We start from the raw sequence: 21,650 nt of genomic DNA, 5'->3' as shown, positions 1-21,650 counted from the left end.
AAAGGGGTGTGGATTTTCATCGTTCTCCTAACAATAAGTTAGCTCGTTTCCATCTTAGTTTGCATCATAACTTATCAAGGGTTAACTTGTATGGACAAATTAGACGCGAACATAGTTGTAGGCGTCCGCTAGTTATCGATATATAAAAAAAATAATACATATATCCCTTGGTCACGCCTTCACGCGTGAACGGCTGGACGGATTTCACACATGTCAGGAGAAGGTTCTTATGGCAGAAAAAATTTAAAAGGGTAGGGGTAGTTGAAAGTGTACATCGAGTTTTATTTTGTTCAAAATGTCGCGGCGAAGCAGCATTTGTTTATGTCAATCAATTACTGATATTGTGAAATTCAAGAAAATTATGTTGTAGTCTGAGACCCATCTATATAGATAGAGTATACCTAAATAATCAAATATATATGTATTAGTTAATTCTGTCGTTTGGATCTATCCCAGCGAAATTTGTCAAACTGGCGGCTGCTCACAAGTACATATTACCTTGAATATATCTTCAAACCGTTTTAAAAATTAACATTTTAAAGTATCTAACAAAATTAATTATGATCAGCTAGGCTATTCTATAACTATAACGATAAGAATAAGAATAAGAATAAGAATTGTTTTATTTATATATTTTCGAATTCACCTCTATCTCTCTGTTTAACACGATACTATAGAATGAGAAAGATAGCGGTGAATTCGAAACTCGCACTTGCGAGTTAAACTAAACATCGTTAAAGAATAGCCGTGCTGGTGTGGGACTATAAACTACTGATTACAGAACTCCAGGAAAAGCTGTCTGCAACAATTTAATAGGCATACCTACCAAACGCGATAAACTCGCGTTCCATACCTTTACATAAAAAAAAATCATTTCGGTCATGTTTCATCACTTAATCATGTTAATTTTGTTTTTTACCTCATAATTATCGGAGGTCAAGGGCATCTTTAGCTGCTTAAAACTTCCATGTGCAAGTAGTATAATAGAAGTTTCAAGCAAATTATTTAAGTCATACATATTTTTACCGACTTCCAAAAAGGAGGAGGTTCTACATTCGGCTGTATGTATGTTTTTTCTAATAGTTAGTTTTTTAAAAAGAAAAGCACTCACTGTGCACGCAAAATCTTTTTATATATTTCTAGTCGTATTCTTTTTCCCAAAGTTGACGGTTTACAGTCTTCCGTTATCTAACAATTTACATTTTTTTCGATAAATTAACTAGATGCGTCACAAGCCGAACGCTTGGGTTAGGTTGATCTCTCGCTATAGCTTGGCAAATTCGTTTGTAACACTCTCGATGGTCCGCGCGGGCCGGGAGGGGGGTAGCGATGCCCCGTGCGCACGTCTTCGTACCCGCGCAGTCCTTTCCCCCCGTCGCCCGCATATCATGGGAGTGTAATCAACGAACTTTCGCACGAACGAAGTTTCGCACTCTCGCTTGCACGCTCGACTCAGGCGAAATGTGACACTTTCTCGTGCGTGTGGCCGGCGTTCGTCGATTCTTAAGACGTCTTCTCGTCAAAAACAAAACTCTGTATATGTACTGCGCAGGCGAGGACTCTATTATCTTATTTATCTATGGTTTTCACCCCAAAAAATATTCAATTAGCGATGATTGTGCAGGGGAGGACTTCGCGCACATGTCATCAGCTCTACTGTACCGCATGCTGAAGAGCAAGACGCCGCAGCCGCTGCACGGCGCCGTCAGGCTGCTGCGCGAGGACGTCGTGTTCCTCTGCCTCGTCGAGAACCATGCCAATGTGAGTTCTTTTTGATTATGGCTTCCGCTTAGCGTATACCAGAGGGCCTAGTGGCAGTTTGATAATGTTATTATCGCGTTAACGTAAACGCGAATTTCTAAGGAATTGAAACAGCGTTATCTCGTGGCATTACGGCACAACTACTCTACAACTAGTCTTTGGTTTAAACTAAAGTTGGATACAGATAAAGTAATTATTAATTAATTACATTCCTGTCCAAGTATCAATAATAACTATGAGCTTAATCAAATCATAACTCAAATATTAATCTATGTGCGATCGATGTGGATGTTCTGAGGTTCTCTGTCTACGCTCCTTGACTTCGGTGACTTGTGTGGTAGAGACAGCTTGAGTGGTCACCCCCGACATATCGAATAACTTGCTGAAGGTGTTCATACTATATAGTTTATTGTCCGTCCGTTGGTCCTAAGCTTAGTAAAACGAATCAAATTAACCAAATAAAACACTCTTGCTTTACCTCCTTGTGCATCTTTACAGCGATATATTGAATGCAATAAAACTTTAATCTTCAGCAAATCAATGAAAATGATTCCTACTATTTTCCCGCCACAACTCCCTATTTCTGTAACCTCAGACTATATTTATAGGGACCTGCCTCGTTAGATGTAAAGCCTTTGTCAAAATATAAGATCAACGATTTAACTTGGTTATAAAAACTGTGTCTATATAATCGATGTTTCATTGTTGTGATCGTTCTCGTCGTGTAAAGAGCTCCCTAAGAATGCCAATACGTGTATAGCATAAAAAACGGTCAACAACTTCAAGTTTACTAAAAGATGAAGTTACGTCTCATTTGTAAGTATTTCTAGCTTAATTATGATATCAAATTTGTAACGAAAACAATATTTAAAAGAATCGATTCTTCAGCCGGAACAGCAAAACATCCATCAAGTTAACTAATATTCTGTGTATGAGTCGAATTCGATGTGTTTAATAATCTGTGTGAATTGCACGTGTGTGAATTGCGAATCAAATTTATATTAATGGGTGATGTTAAATATTTTCGATGCGTGAGTTTACCTCGTCCCCCTTAAAAATGACAGACAATTTTGTTGGTGAATTTGGGTGCGATGCTTCTCACTACTTAATTACTTTATGGCTAAAACACATCTCAAAGGTCAAAGAACATACTGGACAGACTAGAGGCTGATTAATAATAATAGCTGGCTGGCTCTGAGCCAACTGATTTTTCTGATATTTTCATTTACGGAACTTTTGGGTGGTTCGAAAGGTTAGAATAATAATAATTGCAATCAAAACTCATTCTATTTCTTTACTAATTTAATTTATTTAATGAACTTTGTTCGATAGTTAATTGAGTATTATTTACACAAAATTAGATTATAATACGAAATATATTCAACATTATCAGTATGGCAGTGCATAGGTATACAAGTGAGGTATTTTAACTACATTTTGTTTAAAATTATGACTAGCAATAATAACTATCATAATTATAAAATATGTTAAGTATTATGGAATGGAGATTCGAATTTACAATATTCGTTAACAAAAAATATTATAATTATGAGATATAGTAATTATTCAGACAAGAACTATTTACAATGCAACACTAAAATATCTCAGTGAGATCAAAAAACTTGTAAATTTAAGTTTTTAGTTTCACTACATACATATACAGTTAAACGTAAATACTATGACATCTTTTGTAAAACATTTAACGACAACGTCTACCAGCTGGCCTATTTACTATTTTGGTCAATAAACATCAAATGAATTGAGAAATGTCATCTATTGTTTGATATCCACCAGTAGGCACCGGATGATATTTGTTACTTTATGTCAGTTGACATATACAAAATTGAGATCCTATAAATTCCGTACATGTCAACTAACATACCTCAAAGTTAGTGAATAAGACTGCAGGATCTTCATAAAAGGCAGACTGACGTCAACCGAAAAATAAATATAAGCCATATTGTATTTATGTGTGACTTTAAATATTAACTGACCTGTTCTCTCATAAGGGGTTGCCTTTTAAAGATTGCTTATACCGCCTTCGCATGCTAATTTTTAGTTTTAATTGTTATTTTTTATCTTTTTTGTGTGCAATAAAGTATCTTCTATTTCTTCCCTCATTACTTATCTTAATTGACTAAACGAAGACTCAGATTTCAATTTCTTCCATCAACTGTGTTGAGGTTTCAAGGGCTTTGATTTTTTAAATCATCAATACATTCTCAAGACACTTTTAAAGGCAATCATTTCCTATCAATACAATTATTTACCTTCTTCTTTTTTTTAGAGAAACATTAACTGAATTGAAACACATAAAGTATAGACAATAACAAAATAGTCTTAAAATGAACACCATAAACTATAGACGCATTACAATAGTCTCCGCGGCAGTGACAGTTCAGTATAACTGTCAGTCTGTCCGGATCGTAGTCGTCTTGTGTGCACTGTTCGTCGTGGACTTCGTGTATGGCGGTGAACTGGTGCCACTTCCCGTTTGATTTCCTCTGCTCCTGTCCCAAGCTCTGCTTTGCGCAATTCCTGGACACGATCACTGTGGACACGGCTACAAACAAAGATTTGGCGTTATTGTATTTATCATACTGTAAATTACTAAATAGGACCCCCCACTTGGTGGATCGAGGACATCAATCGGGTTGCAGGGAGCCGCTGGATGCTCGCGGCTCGAGACCGTTTTGTTTGGAAGGCAAGAGGCAACCAGCAGTGGACGTCCATCGGTTGTTAATGATGATGATTAAGAAATTACTAAATTTACATAAATGAGATCCTGACTACAGGATCTCTTAATTGTGTGCAGGATCGCGAAAGGTATTGAGAAAGAAAACTATTGTTTAGAATTTTTTTAACCCCCGACGGAAAAAGAGGGGTGCTATAAGTTTGACGTGTCTGTCTGTCGGTGGCGCCATAGCTCCCGAACGAATGAAAAGATTTCAAAGAATTATGAAAAGTGACTTACGAGTGTGTGCTCTTAGATATGTTTGATAAAAATCGGTTGAGCCTTTTAAAAGTTCTGGGGGTTGAAAGTGGGGAAGAATGACCGAATGTCTGCAAATATACTGGAGTGGGGTCTCAAATGAAAGCGCACTGAAAAAAAATATTGATGACTTGATCGAGAGTGTAAATTAATAATTACATGACATTCGAGGGTTTTTCAATATTTACAATTTTATGTTATTAGTCACATTTCATAAATATTTACAATTTATTTTGTTTGCTATCATATCCAACACATTTCATATATTATTGTTACAATTTGTAGCCAATTAAAGTTTTGTTCGAAACTACAAGTTCAACAGTTGCACAACTGTTGCACTCATCAGCTATTAAAATAATAAGGAAACGTTATTTTACTGGTTTAAAGTAATTTTATAATAATAAAATAGTAATCAAGAGGAATTCCCTTAAGCAAAAAACAAAACACGTGTCATGTTATTTTAGGTTTTCAATGTTAAAGAAGTCAACATCGCTCGAGCTTTTCCTGTACCCGCCTACGTTATATTTATTAACATATTTATTAGGTATTGCGAGTACATAGGTGTTGAGTATGGTTATATTTTGCAATATTGCATCGTTACTATAAAACGATATTCATCATTAACAACCCCTATTCGGCTCACTTTTGAACACGAGTCTCCTCTCACAATGAGAGGTATTAGGTCTTAGTCCACGACGCTGGTAAATGCGTATTGATAGACTTCACACACGTAGAGAATACCTAAAGAAAATTCTCAGGTATGCAGGTTTCCTCACGATGTTTTTCCTTCACCATGTGAAATGTGAAATGTGAATTAAAACGACAATTTTCATTTTTATTTTTTTGATTAAACGACTATATTATCCGATTTTTAGTGCAGCATATTTTTTGTCAATTAAAGATACAATAGGACCAGTACTTCCAAAGGCGCAAAGGCGTACCGCCAAGCGATTTAGCGTTCCGGTACGATGCCATGTAGAAACCGAAAGGGGTGTGGATTTTCATCCTCCTCCTAACAAGTTAGCCCGCTTCCATCTTAGACTGCATCATCACTTACCATCAGGTGAGATTGTAGTCAAGGGCTAAGTTGTAAAAAATAAAAAAAAAAATTAGCGCGTTCACGCAAACAAACCAACAAACAAACAAACTCTTCATATGTATAATATTAGTATAGATTAATTCAAAGCAAAAGCTATGTCCCTTTTATCCTGCTGTCAAAAGTGCTGCGCTTTTATTTTGGTAATAGAATGAATACCTATGATCTCACTTATTCAATAAAGTATAAAATTAATATTCTAGCTATCGAACAGGCGGTGCCTAAGCCTTAATGTATTGCTCGTTTTATGGGGCGATTAGTTTGTCTGGGACTTAAGGCTAGGAACACATTGCAAATCTGTACAACACAGTATTTTTTATATTTTTTTATTCATTTATTATATTTACTTTATGTAAAGTTCATTTTAAGTATTAGGTGTTGGTAGGACTTACAAACAAAAATTTTCGTTAAAGGAGAAGCAGGTAGCCAGTCAAAAACAAAATCTATTACCAAAATAATAAAGTATATAGTTTCCTATATCTTCTGTAAATTATTTTGGAATATTATAAATACAAGCATATTTTGTCGATAAAACTTAATTCTTCGTACATAATATATTGATCATTAGCAGACGTTCGCGGCTTCGTTTGCGTGTAATTCAGTTTGTCGCAAATCCCGCGGTATCTATGGATTTTTTGGGAATAAAACTTAGCTTATATGTTGTTCAATAAGCTCCTCTATCTTTGGAAGTTCCATTAAAATACGTTTAGCCGTTTCAAAGATTAGCCCGGACAAACAAACAGAAAGAAAAAAAAAATATCGTGGAAATAACACAGACAGGCACTTCAATTTTATATGGGAACTAGATGACGCCGCGCGGTTTCACCCGCGTGGTTCCCATTTCCGTAGGAATACCGGGATAATATAATAGCCTATGGCCTTCCTCAATAAATGGGCTATCTAACACTGAAATAATTTTTCAAATCGGCCCAGTAGTTCCTGAGAATAGCGAGTTCAATTAAACAAACAAACAAACTCTTCAGCTTTATAATATTAGTATAAATAACATAGGTATGTGTTTATATGATCAAGTATTAAAGGAAACATGCATCTAGGTAATATTAAGCAGACTTTGATAAATCTAATAATAACAAACAACTAATTATTTTTGTTGTTCTGTGTAAAATCCCTAACAAAATTTATAAGTAGGTACCTACAGGTCTGCATATGACCTAAAGGCATTCTTCGAACGCAAAATTACGACACATAATGACTCCTTTTAAAGGACATCGTCGCTACGAGTATAAACTTTAACATGCGACGATTTGGTAAACGTTGAATTGAGAACATTGCTATTTTAGGTTCTGATACCTACGTAGACTTAGTTATTTGGTTAGTAAGAATATATGACCTAGATAGAGATACAATTCGACTATTGAAGACGTTGACGATGTCATTTATGTCATTTTTTTAAAGTTGCCTATACAGGATGTCCCGTAAACAGTATATACTGTAGTACTCTACAGGGTGATACTAAAGTAACGCAATACGAGTATTAGCTGAATTTTTACGGTTTTTTTAATTTTAAGTTATATTGATTTTTGTACAAAATACATTGTTGAATTCAGCTAGCACCGTGTAGAGTATGTCGTAATATTTATATAACCTGCATAATATCTTAACAAATTGTCGGTACTTTATACTTAATTGTTTAATACATATTTTTCATAGTTATTATAATAGGTTTGTACTTAACAACAATCTTGCCTGATGAATAATGTAGGCTAAGACTATCGGTACAACATAATATTTTCTGGTTGTTTCCATAAGAAATACCTATATATATATTCACAATAAAACAATTAATTTAACATTACATTCCAAAATTAATGTACATTAGTCAAACTATATTTTCTTTTATTTATTTTGTGTGCAATGTTTTTCTTCTTCTTCTAAATAAATGCGATGACGGTATCTTAAGCAATTTTGCTAAGATTTTTATTTATGTCTTTTGCGTGTATACCATAAAGGAGATAAAACATGGCGGCGGATGCGAGATGACTAACGAGTGCATTTTACTTAATTAAAAAAGTGCGTAATCCTTTCATGTTCGACGTAAGTAGGTTGATGGTAACAACCGCCTTTTTATTAAAAATAAATTTCGATTAACTTCTAGATGCAATGTACAATATGGAGACTACAGAAAATATACAAGCCATAAATTTTGTTTGTGTCAGTTAAAGCAATTATTCTCTATATTATTCTTAATTTATATCTATAAACATTTTTAACCAAATCAGTTTAGCGACAGACAGACATACAAACTTACTTTCACATTTATAGTATTAAGTATGTATAAGTGCGTATAGTAGTAGTATAGGTACAGTTTAGACAAACGGAAAATCGGTAACCATCATCATTAAAATTTGTTGAGACGTGCAATACGATGAAAAATTGTTTGTCTGTAAAACGATAATTTTACGTGACAACCAGTAACCCTATAAGAAAAAGTCATTCATAGGAAAATCAGCCCAAAAGTAAAACCACCGTGACACATTAATTTTAGCAAATAATGGAATGGGACACTTTTTTGTGCGTGCCGCCGGTGTTTCATCGATTTATAAGACGTTATCACGTCAAAAACGATGCGTACTCATGTTATAGTACCACGATATATTCGTATATAACAGACAGGCAGATCACTTATATCCATAGTCAATACTCAATCCATGTCAATCTTAATATACTCACATCCTTTTCCTACGCTTGTTAACGTGCTCACTCGTTTGGAGCACATTGTAGACTTGGTGCAGTTCTCTACGAATCTGTCGCTGCCGTCGAAGTGCTCGCACGATGTGTTGATTCTGTCATTGTTCCCTGTGTCTTCGGGAAGACATTTGTAACAGAGAACACACGAGGAGGCTGAAATTTAATAAATTAATGTCAAAAAACTAATGTCGTGTAGAAATTTAAAGGAGTGTGGATTTCATCCTACTCCTAACAAGTTAGCCCGCTTCTATCTTAGAATCATTACTTACCATCAGGTGAGATCTTAGTCAAGGGCTATTTTGTAGAAAACAAAAAAAACAATTTTTGAAATATCGTAAGTGCAGTTACGCGCAGTGTGTGTGATCAACCCATATTCAGCTCACTTATGATCTTGAGTCTCCTCTCAGAATGAGAGGGGTTAGGCCGATAGTCCACCACGCTGGACCAATGCGGATTGGCAGACTTCACACATGCAGAGAATTAAGAAAATTCTCTGGTATGCTGGTTTCCTCGCGATGTTTTTCCTTTGCCGTTTGAGACACGTGATATTTAATTTCTTAAAATGTACACAACTGAAAAGTTGAAGGTGCATGCCTCAGACCGGATTCGAACCCACACCTCCGGACTCGCAGTCAGAGGTCATATCCACTGGCCTATCATGGCTCGGAACTTACACGCGCAGTGTAAGGTTCTGTTATTGCAAGTGACAAATGCTAACTAAATAAGTCTTTCTTTATGAAACACTTCAGGGCTTGGACTCCTTCCTTATGAGAGCGTTTTGGTGCTTAGACCTAAATTGGACTCTAACGATTACTATCAGAATAGAATATGTTAATAATAATGATTTGCTAGCTACTTCATATTATCATAAACTTAAGAGTCAAAGTAGGTATACATAAATTATTACTCTAAGATCATAAAGCTCGCAGCTAGGCACAAACTATCAACTTCTAGGCTCTTCAATATGCCGAATTATATAATTCCGCTATTAGCATATGTTTTTGTATACTGCGCAGCCGCATACCTCGTATTCAGAGCGTATTCCAAGTTTGGCGCGTACTATAAAGCATTTGACTCTTGTTATATCAATGATCATCTCCTTAATCTTATCCCATTTAAGAGGGTTCGGCAAAATATGTTAATCTTCTCCATTCGTCTCTATTACTCGTCGACTCATCATTCACTCCCTTTGCACATCCAACCATCATCTTTTCTATCATATCATATTTCATATCTCTTTTTTTGGCCTTCCTCTCCTCTTGTGTCCTTCTACTTGCAAATTCAACATTTTTCTAGTAATATAACTTTCATTCCTCCACAATATATATCCATACCAAGCTAACGATATCAATGTGATATAAAAATAGTCATGATAGTGGGAGGACTTAACACATGGCAGTAGTTGTTGAATGCTAATAAGGCTCACAAAGAATAATTTCATAGTGTCAAGGACCTTATAATAGTAGGTCAACCGACAGGCGGTATTAATTGATTTCATGCTTACACTACCTACGCTAAATCTTATTAATTCATTGGTCTATCGTAGTAGTTTTTTTCTAATTAATAAGTATTATTAAAACTTAGTTGAGTGCGTTCTAAATGGAGCGAAAAATAATAATACATATTAATACTATCACGTCCCAGAGATGTAATATACGAATGTATGTTCTAGTGTTTATGAAAAACCGAAAGATGTAGCACACTGTAGTTACGCCACTAGTGCAAAGTCAGGTTTTGCCATTTATAGGTGTCCAAAATTATATCTCTATAAATTTTATCTATGGTTATTCTATGGCAAGAAGGATTTGTTGAATTTTACAATTTATATTTGTACGGGAAGAAGAACGTTGCTTAGTAAACGCCTTGGAAACGAATGGTTGGTTGGTTGGAAATTAATGATTTAACGTCTTTCAAGCATTGCTTGATGAAAAAGTCAAGTTTGACAAGCAAGTTAAAGGCATCTCTACATTGCTGTACCTATTCGCGATTAGTGTGATCACAATTTATGATCAACAATTACTCGTATAACACAAAACATTATTGCACTGAATCACTAACGCGAATGGCAGCGTGACGGTGTCCACGCTGCTTAACAAACAACTTAGCTCAAGGCATCAAATATCCTCTTTATACCAACACTGATAGCTCCCCTCCACAAAAACATAAATAATGAATATTAATACCTCCCGCAATCGAGGAACTAAACATATAGAGTACCTAACCACTAACCACAGTTTTAAGCACACGGTACGGTAACACGTGTTGAGTGGTCACAGCTTTAAAATTATCTTAGCTTGCCTAAATATTTAGTTTACCACCCGTGACTTTTCACACGGTCTAATTCTTTACGTAAAAAAAAACATTTTTAGTTCGGGAAATATATTCGATTTTGCTGAGGTGTATTTCCCATAATTTATGGGGTTATATTTTTTACCGAAAATTAATTAAAAATGTTTAAAGGACACATGTTCAAAGTTCTGAACTTAATATTTTCGAAGTAAATAATATTTCTTTGGTAATCTTTAAATGTTTCCCATAAACGCATCCTTATTATGACGTAGCCAAACTTTAAAACTCAAGTATAAATAAAGGCCTGTGTTGCATGGATAGTCGGAATTATATGAAAGTTTTTATTTTCTAGTTAATAAATATCATTATAGTTAAGCAGTCTGGGCTCCTATAAGTGGACTTGTCACCTTGAAGTTATGGGAAATGCTCCCCAGCACCCTGTATAATACGAGTATGTAGATCCAAAGCAGGTGATAATGACAAAAGTGATAATTTTATTGAAGATCTGTTCCAAATTTACAAAAATACTGGATTTTATCCATGATTTCGCTGCCATGTAGTCTGGATTTACTTGGCGGCCTAGCTGACCCAATTAAGTTAGGGATCTAATCTAATTTATAGATTAAACTATTAAATCTAACCAACTGTATTGTTTGTGAGATTGTATTCTTTATAAATCAGTTTATATTTTTACACAAACTCTTAACAATTTTGTAATGTTTACTAATTCAGTTTTAATAATATAATACGTAATAGTTTTTGATTTTTTAATTTTTTTTTAAGTAATTATATACTTTCTTTTCTCCAACCAAGCGTCCAACGGACGGGAATCGAACCCTATAGATTTCTCGTATTTGATTTCGGCCTCTTAACCATAAACTCTTGCGAGATTTCAATTAACAAATATTATTTTACAATAAACAACAGTAACCTGTTAGATAGACATAAACCAGACAGGAAAACTACTTTTCCTCACACCTGATTAATGAGTACCACGTCCTACTGCAAGTTCGTTAGCCTTATAATGTCCATTCGCGATGAACTTTATATTGTTAGCAAATTTTACACTTAGTATTACGAGCATCCAGTGGCCATTGCAAACAAACATGTACTGTAGGTATTTTTGTTTTAATGGATTTAATTAGTTGTTAAATATTTGCTCGTTTAACCAATTAGCGAACCATATTTCGTTAAGTGAGAACAGTGTATTTAAAGATGGATATCGTTTTAAAAGCACTTAAGATTATTGAGTTACCACTTTTTAGAATTAGTCGTTTTTTTCCGGACAAAAAAGATAATAACTGCTACTAAACTACTTTCACCACCATAATTCCAGATTATATAATTCCAGATAATATAATATTTTGTGTCAAATTTTATTTAATTTGTTAAAGAATTTATTCAAGACTTTCTGGCGTGATAAAGTAAGAAACATCCATCCAAACTTTCGCACTTATAACACTACTAGTGAACGCCCGCCACTTCGTCCGCGTGAAACCCTCCCCTATCCTAGCCATATCCTACCCTATATGTCCGTCTCCTGGTTCTGAGCTACCGCTCCGCCAATTTTCAGCCAAATCGTTCCAGCCGTTCTTGAGTTATAAATAGTGTAACTAACACGACTTTTTTATATATATATTTCGATTTAAATTAAAGCTTGTTATTGTGATTTCGATATAATTGCCTTATTTGGTTCGTTTGGAAACTAAACCACGTTCACTTATAAATTTACTAAATTTAAAAATTACGAAATGTACAAAATTTACTCAATTTAGAAACTATTAGTTACTTTAGGTCATCCTACCACCGTATGATTCAAAAGAGGAAATGATTTAAGACAATGATTTTTGTCATTCAAAAAACAATGTGCAACACTGAGGTCAGTGTGGCTTTGTTTCCTTTTCGTATCACACAGAATATTAATAGCTGTTTAAAAAGGCAAGCTGATTATTTTTTTTTTGTTAATTTTAATTCGATTGTTATTTAACGTCCGCACTGTCAGTGTCATTGACTGAACACGATTACAATGTTTATCAATAATGTTATCACTCACTTTTCCACAACACGGTCAGCACCAAGAGTACTAACGAAAACTCCATGTTTTTGAATTAAACATTCCACTCAATGACACACAAAAGTCTCCATATGTTTTGTTAAGATATACTTTAGCAATACGGCATCGAACTAGTAAATAAACACAAAGTGAACGAGTAATTTACATAACACACTGGCGCTCCCGCCCGCGTTCGCGGCGCATATGCCATGTGGTCTCCAGCCGACATCGGCATCTCTTTGCGAGGCTCATGATTCACAGGAAGGAAGCCCAGTAGTGAAACGGGACATGTCCAAACACCGAAGAAATAAAGGCTCTAAAGCTTGCGCCGCTGTGCTGAATCACGCGATCGATGATGGCGCCAACGCGGCACTGTCTGTCTTTTTGGCGGCCAGATTTTGTTCGTACGCATACACGAATACTAGCGGACGCCCGTGTCTTCGTCCACGTTTAATATTTTGACAATCTTTTGTGTGGTTTTTAGTCATTATTTTGCTGCAGTATTCAGTTCAGTAGACTACTAGTATTACTTCTCTGCCAAAATTAAAGTTTGTAGCGAAAAATTATGGATACAGACATACGAGAGCCTTTAGACCTCCTTAATCCGGCCCTATCACAAAAGCCGTTTTTAGCGGACGTTTTGATAAGTAGGTACAAAGTACCTCCTTGCTAAATTTAATTTTTCTACGTCAAACGGTTTTTGATTAAAAGTAGTCTATATGTTGCTCGGTTTCCGGTTCCGGCATTCAAACAGTGCAAACGTGTGTCAGTGCTATCCGAAAAAAAATAATTAAAAACTCAGTGCAAACGAAACAAAAACAATCAAACAGTGAAATATACTAAACAAGAATACTTTGCAAGCAAGTTAAGTTATTAAACTGTGTGGCACTTTGCAATTATAACAAGAAGCAAGAGCTATTTAATTGGTAAACATAACCTCGTTTTAACTTTGACAGTTGTCAAATACCAGAAAGTCATAGATCGCATATTACCAACATAACAGAAGAACTCAGTGTTGTCATAGCAAATAAAAAATTATACTGTCTCCCAATAAAATATATCCTCGGAGCCAACTTATGAACAACAAAGAAAAGTTGCGTTCCAATTTATGCAGTTACGAAACGTTTTTGTTCTCTCGTTGAGAATAATATAATCTTTGATTTTATAACTGCACAGAATAAATACACTGCAAAATCACTTAAATTAATTTACTCTTGCTGCACAACGATGGCTGAAGAAATGTCAATATCCACACTCTACAGTATGATGAAACTTGAAATGGAGAAACAAGCCACTCTGATAAAAGATAATACAGAAAAAATTATGTTGACCATAGATGATAAAATAAAACCATTAATTCAAGAAAATAAAATCCTAAAATTAGAAATTGAAGTATTAAACAGGAAAATAAACTCTCTAGAAAATGCAAACAAAAGGAACAACATTATAATTCATGGATTGAATGAGACTGAAAAAAATTATACTGAATTATTTAGCAGCATTTTAAGATTACTTGGAAATTTGGGAATAAAAATTGATAATTCGGATATAAACAATTTACACAGAATTGGAAGACAGGCGAATGAAAAAATAAGGCCTATAGTAATTACCCTCACAACATACAACAAAAAAATCGAGATTCTTAAAAATAAAAAGAAAATGACAGAACCAACATACATTACCGAAGACTTTTCTAAAGAGACTTTACAATAACGCAGAGAATTACAACAAGAATTACACCAAGAGAAGGAAAAAGGAAACGATGCATACATTAAAAATAACAAAATTGTAATAAAACAAAAAGGAAACGAAAAAAGAAAAAGGGAGAACACTTTATCACCGACAGAACAAAGTCAAAGCGGGTCAGGAGGTAACGCCAAAAACATAATAGCTCCTGCAAAACTCCACAGAACTGACCCATTCGCATATATGAGGTCTAGATCCCACTCTCTCACAGAAACAAGTAAACCAAAAGCATAGGAATCTCGAGGCATCGGTAACCGGACAAACGCAACAACAATAAACAAAAACCATCTGGAAAAGAAAAAGCACCCCAACCCGGCTGGTCACCGTGGGGCAAGAGACCAAAACCCCCTAGGATCACCCCCCCCTAAAAAGCAAAACACAAACGAACACGACACTATACATGAAACCAATAAAAAAGGAAAAATATGTAGTCAAGATAAGAGAAAAAGCATTTACATTTCAACTCTTAACACCAGGACCCTAAGAACAGACGAATCCCTACAAGAACTGGAATATGCCTTGGGTTTTATAAATTGGGACATTATTGGCCTAAGCGAAGTGAGGAGAATGGGCGAAAAAATTGAACAGCATGAAAACTTCATTTTCTATCATATAGGAAACACACCAGGCCTACACGGTGTCGGCTTCATTATTAAAAAAAGCTACAGTGAATATATACAGTCCTTCGTTGGAATATCAGAAAGAATTGCACAACTAAATATTAACCTGCCTGGGTATGAAACTATATCAATAATCCAAATATATGCACCTACAGAGGTAGCATCTAAGGACGTAAAAGATAACTTCTACGAAAACCTGGAAAGGACCCTCGCAGGTGCACACAAAGCAATTGTCCTGATGGGGGACTTCAATGGACAGATAGGTGAGAGACTAACAAACGAAGACAGTATACTAGGTCGATTCAGCACTGGAAAAAGAAATAATAACGGTCAAAGACTAGTACGTCTAGCCCAGGCACATAACCTAAAGATCCTAAATAGCTTTTATAAGAAAAACAAAAATAAAAAATGGACCTGGATGTCTCCTGATGGAAATGTGAAGAATGAAATAGATTTCCTGTTATCTAATAAACCACAATTCTTCAAAGATATAAACATAATTAATAAGTTAAATTTCAACACAAACCACCGAATGGTAAGAGGAGCAATCTACATAAATGAGGTAAAGAAGAGAAGACAGTACACCAAGAAAGGAAGTACACCACATCAAATTCCACTCCCCGTTCCAGAAAACTTGTTTGTAACATGGAAAGATAATTTTCTGAATTACAACAAGAAGGAAAGTATACAAGAAAAATATAATATACTAGAGGAAGCGCTTCAAAAAGTTTCTAGAAAACTACATATCTCGAAAAACAACAGAGATAAGATTGGTCAGGAAGCCAGACATCTCATTGACGCCAGGAAAACTCTATTGGGAAATAGAAAACAAAATAGATCACAAATAACGCAGCTAAGCAAACAAATAAATGAAAAAATTAGGTCACATAGGAAACAGATTAGAAATAGATCTATCCAATACCACATCGAAAAATCGGGAGGAATAAAGAAAGCCCTGAAAGAATTGAGAGAGAATACCTGTTGGATTCCGTACATCAAAAGCAAGCCATCTGACAGGAAAGAAACAAAACGACCTGAAATTATGGAAATAGCAACAACATTTTATAGCAAACTGTACGATGATGTAGACTACAAAAACACTCAATATTTACAAGGAAATGACGAAGAAGATATTCTCCCTATATTAGAAGCCGAAGTAAGAACCGCAATATTGTCCCAGAAAAACTACAAAGCTCCTGGAGATGATGGGATAACAAATGAAATTCTAAAAGGGTGCCTAGACTACATAATTAAAGATATAACATATAAATACAACGAAATAATATCTAAAGAAATAATACCACAACAATGGACATCGTCAACCATAATATTGCTCCATAAGAAAGGCGACAAGGCAGAAATAAACAACTACAGGCCAATCAGCCTGATCTCCAATTTATATAAAGTATTTGCGAAGATAATATTGAACAGAATTAGCTCAGTATTGGACGAAAATCAACCGAGAGAACAGGCTGGATTCCGAAGCGACTTCTCTACAATGGACCATATTCATGTCATAAAACAAATTATCCAAAAAAGCAATGAATACGGGAAAACTTACTATTTGGCATTTGTAGATTACAGTAAGGCATTCGATTCTTTAACACATGCACATATTTGGGACGCTTTAAACTCTCAAGGAGTACATCCAAAATATATCAGAATAATAAAAAACATATACAAGGACTCAACTGCAAAAATTCAAACTGAAAGGAAAGGTGCTGCCTTCAAAATAAAAAAAGGAGTACGGCAAGGCGACCCCCTTTCACCAAAGTTATTCTCGGCTGTATTAGAGTATATATTTAAAAAAATTAATTGGACTGAATTTGGAATAAATGTAAATGGCGAAAAGCTTAACCACCTTAGATTCGCAGACGACCTGATTGTGATTAACGAAAACCAAGAAGGCTTAAAAACTATGCTACAGCAATTAGAAAGAGAAAGCAAAAATGTGGGTCTGACTATGAATTTAGATAAAACCAAACTAATGACAAACAATACTAAAACACCCATTTTATTAAACCTACATCAAATAGAATATGTTGATGAATATACATACTTAGGGCAAATCATTGCACCAGAAAACCAAATGCAGAAAGAAATAAACATCAGAATAAATAAAGCTTGGAAAAGATTCTGGTCTTTAAAGGAAGTAATGAAGAACCCACAGATACCCCTTAAAGACAAGACTACAGTGTTCAACTCCTGCATATTACCATGTTTAACCTACGGAGCACAAACCTGGGCCCTTACTAGCAAGCAGGGTGGAGCACTCAGAGTGTGTCAGAACAAAATGGAGAGAAGCATTCTAAACTTCAAGTTAAAAGATAAAATTAAACTTAAAAATATAAGAAGTAAGACAAAAGTCACAGATGTCACTTACACAGTGAAAAAGCTTAAATGGAATTGGGTGGGCCACATGATAAGAAATAAAAAGGAAAAATGGACAAAGAACGTTACTGAATGGTACCCTCGAGATGGAAAAAGGAAGAAAGGACGACAAAAAATAAGATGGGAGGACGATATCAGAAAGGTAGCTGGAACAACATGGCAAAGAAAAGCTGCAAACAGAGATACATGGAAAAGCCTAGGGGAGGCCTATGCCAAAAGGCAAATTGATAATTCTGATACCGATGTCGAAGAGTAGAATAAATTGATTTATAAAATAACTATATAAAATAATATTAATAACTTCAAAATTAAATGCATGAAATAAGTATTAATTACATTATGGGTATTACTTTGCTAAATTATAAATTATGATGATGATTATAATGAAATGTAAAATACTAATAATAATTATGAAATGTATCTTATCAGTAATAAAGGCTATTTGTATTTGTATTTGTATTGTATATGTTGCTCAGCTGCCTTCTAGTGAATGTGATATTAAAATCGGTTCAGCCATTCCACAGATTAGCCTGAACAAACAGACAGACAGACAAAAAATTAGCAAAACTTGATTGTGGTTTAATGGTTTAATGTCGTGTAGAATCACTTCAGAACAAATTTATCTTGAAATCACAAACAGAAACCTCATTTTTTATATGTATTGATACGACTTACAAGTAGTTATGGATCTCGTTTTTTATTGTTTCGCTTTTTATCAACCTTCTATGATACGCTGATAATATCACATCTCAAGCACGAAAACTATAGTTTTTATTGTATTTACTTAACCACTTCTCACTCTACATTTTGTGGATAAGTATCACTGGTCATTTCACGATTTGTGTTAATAGAATGATAATTATTGACGAATACGGAATAGTTTTCGTAGTTCCGTTATGCGTTCTGAGATTTCTAAATGATTCTTTCTAGTGACACACTGGGCAGGTGCTAGTTGGCTCAATTAAATTAGTAGAAATACTTAAATAGATTCACTGAGTACTGTTTTTTTTTCGCTACAGATTATTTTTAGGTGTTCGAGCTCTCTATTGTTATTTGTTATTTAACATTCGTGTGCTTACATAAAATTAAAAACATTTTCTATTTTGTGTGACTGCCTCGTTTTGCTTGTGGCTGAGGTCCTGGGTTCGAATCCTTGTTCGGGCGAATACTGGATCTTTTCTTTTTTCATAGGAAACTTTCGCAGTGGGCGCAAATTTCTATGCAAAGAATACTAAAATTCGTTTGATGCGGATCAGTGGACGCCTAGCTTAAGCCCGGTCGTCTATATATAAAAATAAATCTATATATAAAAATAAAAATTGTATAAAAATCAATGCCTCCTTTCGTTGTAATTTTATAACTCAAGAACGGGCTCACCTATTCACACTGGTAGGGTTGGGTAGGGGTTAGGGTAGGGTAGTGTAGGGTAGTGTAGGGTAGTGTAGGGTAGGGATAGGAAAGAAGTGCACATAAGACAAAGCGAAGCTCCGCTAAGGTCCGCTAGTTGTCATTAAAATCTGATAGTGGTCGTTAATGGTAGGCGTCCACTGATTACGGTAGATAAAATAAGTCCTTAAGTCAGTCAGGATCGGTAGACGTCTGCCGTTTTGAGACATTATCACACTGAGTCCACCAATCCGCATCGGAGCAGTGTGGTGGGTCTAAGATCCATATCGCCTCCTTTAGGAGCCCTGGTAAAAAAGGAGCTCTGGCCCTGTAGTAGATAGTAAGAAATGCGGTGATGATTGTGATGTAATCATAGGTACATAAAATATTCGCTATAGCAATCGTCTAGGTTTTTTATTCACTATATATCCACTTGTTACAAAGCATTGCACTCGATATCAACGCCACATCCTTTACTCCTGGTGATAAAATGCGTACAATAATATGATCTGGCAATTTTTATATGGCACACGCGTTTATCTGCGTGGTTACAATGTAATAATTAAACATGTCTCTTGGTATAATATTTATTTAACATTATCTTTACTAAATACATATATCAATACATTTCACAGATCAACATAACATTGCTATTCAATGATTGTTAATGTCTTGAAGTTTTTGGGCATTAACTGAATGTCATCATCATCATCATCATTAACAACACATATTCGCTCACTGTTAAGCACGAGTGTCTTCTCAGAATGAGAGGGGTTAGGATAATAGTTTACCACGCTGGCCCAATGTGATGGCAGACTTCACACACGTAGACAATATAGAAAACTCTCAGGTGTGCATCTTTCCTCGCGATGTTTTCCTTCACCGTTAAAGACACGTGATATTTAATTTCTTAAAATGCACATAACTGAAAAGTTGGAGGTCCTTGACCGGATTTGAACATACGCCTTTCGAATCGAAAACAGAGGACACACTCACTAGGCTATCACGGCTTATATCACAACCCTTTTTTTGCCTCGCAGAAATGATCAGTAGAACCTTTGCTCTCGTAACTCATTAAGGCGAAGGCATTGATGTTATGGAGTTGACGTAGCACCGTCACAGAAAACATATATGTACAGTCGTACAAGCGTGGAAGTGTCGAAGACTTGTGTGTCCGCCAGTAAATAAATATCGAAAATCTAAAAGATATGGGTATTTGGTATATACCTAATTGTCAACAGGCATATGAGACTGAGTCACCAGCCATCCAGAAGAGGATTTACAAATTTGACGCCAGTAGGCTATAAGTAGGTACATAGTACCTGCATGTAATATATATTTTACAGAGGGTATTAGTAATTGTTCATAAACCTACAGGTGCTGGTGCTCTGTAACAATGCAGACGTTAGAGTTTCACAAAAACCAAGCCTTGTATTCTCTATGCAAATCATGTTTTTCTTTATTTCTGTAAGACGAAAATTTTTGACTCAAATTTGCGGCCCCCTAAAATCTGCCTATTAGGCTCCAGCCTACTTGGTCTGCTGGTAAATTCGCTACTGAAGGCATCATTTCGTGAGTCGTGTTTTTCGCTTGCTATGTTTAAATACGATTGTTCTCCTCAAATGATTGAAATTAAATGTCTAGATATTTGCATAAATTCAAAATAAAAAATATCTTGGAAAATTGACATTAATATCTACTTTAGAGCTTCTTAGTTTTGTGGTAGTTTTATTAAAAAAAATATCCGGTTTATTATTAACCTTGACATAACAATATTGATTTTTACATGGGAGCGTCACTTTTCGTGCCTACACGAATGTCACGCCACTCGCTGGTTTCAATTATTTCGATGTTCCTTCATTTAAAAGGTAATAATTTTCCATTTAGGTCAAGATAGGTATTAGGTTAGGTACCTAAATAAGTTACACGAAATAGAAACGCAAACCAAAGCGACTCTCTAGCCTCTACCCTTATACCTACCTGACTCACAGGACACAGGTCCTGACTCCTTACCCTTGTTCAGGAAAATCTTGCTTCTTAAGCACTGCTTTGCATAGCTAGACAATTAGACATTTAAGTGGCGTTCGGAATTAGTGTGAATGTCTGAATTACTCATAATATAGCACTTTTCAAATTGATGGCGGGCTATTTAAATTCCGTGTGAAATGCTGGGATAAGCTAATTAAGCAAATTCCTGCTCAGTAAATGGGAATGTATTTACCTGCGATGTATTTTAATCTGTTGTCTTAACTATCTCTGTCTTCACTGTAGGCTCTCTAAGGAGTTAAGGAAATAAGTCTAGTATTCGCTTGGTATGTTTTTATTAGTTCTTGTAGTAGTAATTACTCTTTAAAAAATACGCAGTTATTATAACAATGGTTAACGCTACACCTTCAATAAACAATAATACTTAATTATAATGGTTGATTATCACGACATAATATATATGCTAATTTTATGAATATAATAATAAATGATAAAATTTATTTATTTATTTAAATGCGATTTGCCGCTTCATTGCGATCTTACGTTTGGTAAAGACGCAATCTACGTAAAACTTGACATAGATAGAGTTTGTCTGTATTCTGACAGTTTAATTAACCGGTA

General features: G+C 35.0%; 2 protein-coding genes across 5 annotated transcripts in view; one reads left to right on the top strand and one right to left on the bottom strand.

Moving 5' to 3' along the window:
• Nucleotides 1-21,650, top strand: part of LOC112050000 (rabankyrin-5) — a 72,993-nt gene that overhangs the window by 3,324 nt on the left and 48,019 nt on the right. For all 4 annotated transcript variants that reach the window (XM_052883135.1, XM_052883134.1, XM_052883136.1 and 1 more), the window contains exon 5: nt 1,625-1,761. In XM_052883135.1, the coding sequence (XP_052739095.1) occupies nt 1,625-1,761 (137 nt within the window). The remainder of the gene's footprint in view (nt 1-1,624; nt 1,762-21,650) is intronic.
• On the bottom strand, nt 3,450-13,195 carry LOC112050006 (uncharacterized). The gene is made up of 3 exons (XM_024088116.2): nt 12,901-13,195; nt 8,541-8,711; nt 3,450-4,324 (listed from the first exon to the last, which is right to left on the bottom strand). The coding sequence occupies exons 1-3, from the start codon at nt 12,944-12,946 to the stop codon at nt 4,056-4,058; spliced, it is 486 nt and encodes a 161-aa protein (XP_023943884.2). The 5' UTR covers nt 12,947-13,195; the 3' UTR covers nt 3,450-4,055.

This window comes from Bicyclus anynana, chromosome 8 (genome assembly GCF_947172395.1).
Source record: "Bicyclus anynana chromosome 8, ilBicAnyn1.1, whole genome shotgun sequence".
Taxonomy (NCBI): Eukaryota; Metazoa; Arthropoda; class Insecta; order Lepidoptera; family Nymphalidae; genus Bicyclus; species Bicyclus anynana.
The sequence above is the reverse complement of the archived record's forward strand: the minus strand, read 5'-3'. Positions and strand labels throughout refer to the sequence as shown.

Bases quoted from the DNA above. Each gene is read 5' to 3' on its own strand.
- LOC112050006 (XM_024088116.2), bottom strand. From the start codon at position 12,946: ATGGAGTTTTCGTTAGTACTCTTGGTGCTGACCGTGTTGTGGAAAA. The intron at 8,712-12,900 runs GTGAGTGATAAC...ATTAAATTTCAG, and splicing joins GCTGACCGTGTTGTGGAAAA to CCTCCTCGTGTGTTCTCTGT. The intron at 4,325-8,540 runs GTGAGTATATTA...CTTTGTTTGTAG, and splicing joins AACAAGCGTAGGAAAAGGAT to CCGTGTCCACAGTGATCGTG.